Source organism: Cryptotermes secundus, unplaced genomic scaffold (genome assembly GCF_002891405.2).
Source record: "Cryptotermes secundus unplaced genomic scaffold, Csec_1.0 scaffold250, whole genome shotgun sequence".
In the NCBI taxonomy this organism is placed as follows: Eukaryota; Metazoa; Arthropoda; class Insecta; order Blattodea; family Kalotermitidae; genus Cryptotermes; species Cryptotermes secundus.
The window spans coordinates 2,787,996-2,791,492 of record NW_019738873.1 but is presented as its reverse complement, the minus strand read 5'-3'; the positions used below and the strand labels follow the sequence as shown (position 1 = coordinate 2,791,492).

The window sequence follows — 3,497 nt, the reverse complement described above, 5'->3', positions numbered from 1 at the left end:
TGGGCCTCCATGGCCTGTTACAGGGATACCTTTACTTTTTACTTTTACTCAGTGGAATGTTTGCTTGTGTCCAGTGATTTTAGTGTGAATAAATTAATGAGTGTGTTATTTTATTTTGTCTCAAATACGTGCATGTCGTGGTTTAATTATTATAGTATACCTTGATTAAATGGAAACCTGCCTTCAGCAGAAGAGTGTTCTGGACCCTTAAGATTCTAGGCCATTTTTTACTGTATTATGTAACGTGAAAAGTATTTCAGACAAAGTCTAGAGGAAGAAAATTTGCCACATACTCCTTGACCATCAAGTGCAGTGACACTTCTCTTTGTACTACATCATAGGGTTGCCAGCAACTGTAAATGTTGAAGATTGTAATTTTTTTAAACATTGATTCAGTCTGTATCTGTGCCATAAGAGAGAGTTGTCATTGTGTAGAGTATCTGTGAGAGGATAAGTAATGATTCTGCAAAGATTTTTGGGTGACATTATACAGATATCCTTGACATTGCACATCGTCCGAAGTATACTGAATAAACCTGGCACTTCAGCAGATGCCTCTGTTCCTGCCTTAAGGTGTGTCATTGTGATGACTCATTTGGATTTGGAGTGATGTGGACCAACATGCAGGATAACAAACTGGAGTCAGTGAAGGCATGTGCTCTGGTGTGGCAGTACTTGAGCTACATCAGGAAGGAGGAAATCATGCTTAGATTCCTTTGAATCAGGCAAAATTGCCTGAAACATGCATCTGTTGGAACATGCCCCCACACATGCTTCTACACAGGGTGTGCCCAGTACAATTTTACACATGCAGAAGGAGCTCCCACGTTCTGACAAATGCGGAACTTCTTCGTGGTCAGGGAACATTACGTGGCATCCTAGGAGATGATTAACATGGGTTTGTTCATGGTACCGGGATGGCCATGTCTAACTGAATCTGTTCTATTCTTCTCTTTTTGTCATTTTTATATAAATTGTTTGAAGGATTTATCTAGGTTTGTCCACATGTGGAGGCGGGGTTGAATATGTCCACCGTGACCCTGCGAGTCGTAGGATGCGATGAAAAGGGAACTCTCAAATCGGAGACAGTAAAATATGGTCTCGAGTACCAGGGGACTCGGCCACAAGAATGACTGCACTGGCAAGGGCCAGCAGCATACACAAGAGACAGACCTGTCCTCTCATCAGAGAGGGTGCCTCACAGAAACAAGGCTGTAACTGTCAAACAGGACTCTGTTCATGAGCCCCAGATGAAGCTTGGAACCAAGACCTAGTGACTGACTGACACCATCAGTCGCAATGTGTCTACGCACTTCGCAGTAGCCCTGTCTTGCGGTCATTTCGTAAGTTAGCACTTATTGTTGTTTCATTTTTGTGTGCTATCCACTGTTAATCAGACAGCTATAGAGATTTGTATTTTTTGTTCCCTGTGTAGGTAGCGACCTTATGATGGGCTGATCCCCTGTTTTAGGAGTCCTATGGTCTCTGTATGGGATCAAGAAAGTGAAAACGCGGCCACAGTCCAACAAAAGGCTGTAGAGCCAAATAATAATAATAATAATAATAATAATAATAATAATAATAAAAATAAAAATAAAAATAAAGCCTCACAAATGCATAATACTATTTAATTCTGTAATTTATTATATAATAATAGTGCAGCTTGACTTATATTCACTCAGTCACCCATACATGCTGATGGACACCGATGCATGCGCACACCCCTGCTCTGTCTGCGTCTTTCCTCCCCTCTGTCTACCCTCTCTCTCCTACCCTTCTAACATCTCTGTTGTGAAGAGTTTCAAAATTATTTCTCTTCATGGGAGGGTTTTCCATGTTATTTCCTCTTGTGTTGCAGAGTACTCTGAATGACCTTCAACCTGTATGCAGTGGGGAGCGGCGATATTCCTGTGATGAGTGTGATAAATCATTCACTGAACAGTGTAATCTGAGGGCTCATCAGTGCGAGACACATCAACCCATACATAGTGGAGAGCGGCCATATTGCTGTGACATGTGCACTAAGTCATTCAGTCAGCAGGGTAGTCTGAAGATACATCAACGCATACATAGTGGAGAGCGGTCGTTTTGCTGTGATGTGTGTGCTAAGTCATTCAGTCAGAAGGGTAGTCTGAAGATACATCAACGCATACATAGTGGTGAGCACCCGTTTTGCTGTGACGTGTGTACTAAGTCATTCAGTTTTCAGAGTGGTCTGAAGAGGCATCTGCGCATGCACAGTGGAGAGCGGCCGTTTTCCTGTGACCTTTGTAGTAAGTCATTCAGGCAGAAGGGTAGTCTGAAGATACATCAACGCATACATAGTGGAGGGAACCTGTTTTGCTGTGACATGTGTGCTAAGTCATTCAGTCACCTGAGTAGTCTGGAGGTACATCAGCGCATACATAGGGGAGAGCGCCCGTTCTCCTGTGATGTGTGTACTAAGTCATTCAGTCGGTTGAGTACACTGAAGATACATCAGCGCATACATAGTGGAGAGCGCCTGTTTTGCTGTGAGGTGTGTACTAAGTCATTCAGTGATCGGAGTAGTCTGAAGGTACATCAGCGCATACATAGTGGAGAGCGCCCGTTTTGCTGTGACGTGTGTACTAAGTCATTCAGTCAGAAGGGTAGTCTGAAGATACATCAGCGCTTACATAGTGGAGAGCAGCCGTTTTGCTGTGATGTGTGTACTAAGTCATTCAGTCGCCTGAGTAGTCTGAAGGTACATCAGCGCATACATAGTGGAGAGCGCCCATTTTGCTGTGATGTGTGTACCAAGTCATTCAGTCATCAGGGTAGTCTGAAGATACATCAACGCTTACATAGTGGAGAGCGCCCATTTTGCTGTGACATGTGTACTAAGTCATTCAGTGATCGGAGTGGTCTGAGTAATCATCTGCACTTACATAGTGGAGAGCGCCTGTTTTGCTGTGAGGTGTGTACTAAGTCATTCAGTGATCGGAGTAGTCTGAAGGTACATCAGCGCATACATAGTGGAGAGCGCCCGTTTTGCTGTGACGTGTGTAGTAAGTCATTCAGTCAGAAGGGTAGTCTGAAGATACATCAGCGCTTACATAGTGGAGAGCAGCCGTTTTGCTGTGACGTGTGTACTAAGTCATTCAGTCACCCGACTAGTCTTAAGATACATCAACGCATACATAGTGGTGAGCGGCCGTTTTGCTGTGTTGTGTGTAATAAGTCATTCAGGCAGCAGTGTTATCTGAAGGTACATCAGCGCATACATAGTGGAGAGCGGCCATTTTGCTGTGTTGTGTGTAATAAGTCATTCAGTCGTCGATATTGTCTGAGGAAGCATTTGCGCATACATAGTGGGGAGCAAGCGTAGAGCTGTGTGGTGTGTACTAAGTCATTCAGTGATCGGAGTAGTCTGAAGGTACATCAGCGCATACATAGTGGAGAGCGCCCGTTTTGCTGTGACGTGTGTACTAAGTCATTCAGTCAGAAGGGTAGTCTGAAGATACATCTTACATAGT

The 3,497-nt window shown here is 43.8% G+C and overlaps 1 protein-coding gene across 5 annotated transcripts in view; it reads left to right on the top strand.

Moving 5' to 3' along the window:
* Window positions 1–3,497, top strand: part of LOC111871118 (zinc finger protein 271-like) — a 19,535-nt gene that overhangs the window by 11,350 nt on the left and 4,688 nt on the right. For 3 of the 5 annotated variants that reach the window (XM_023863954.2, XM_023863953.2, XM_023863952.2), the window contains one exon: window positions 1,859–3,479. In XM_023863954.2, the coding sequence (XP_023719722.1) occupies window positions 1,859–3,349 (1,491 nt within the window). In that variant the 3' untranslated portion in view covers window positions 3,350–3,479. Of the gene's footprint in view, window positions 1–1,858; window positions 3,480–3,497 lie in introns of those variants that run through there. The other 2 variants (XM_033754116.1, XM_033754115.1) reach the window with 1 other exon arrangement.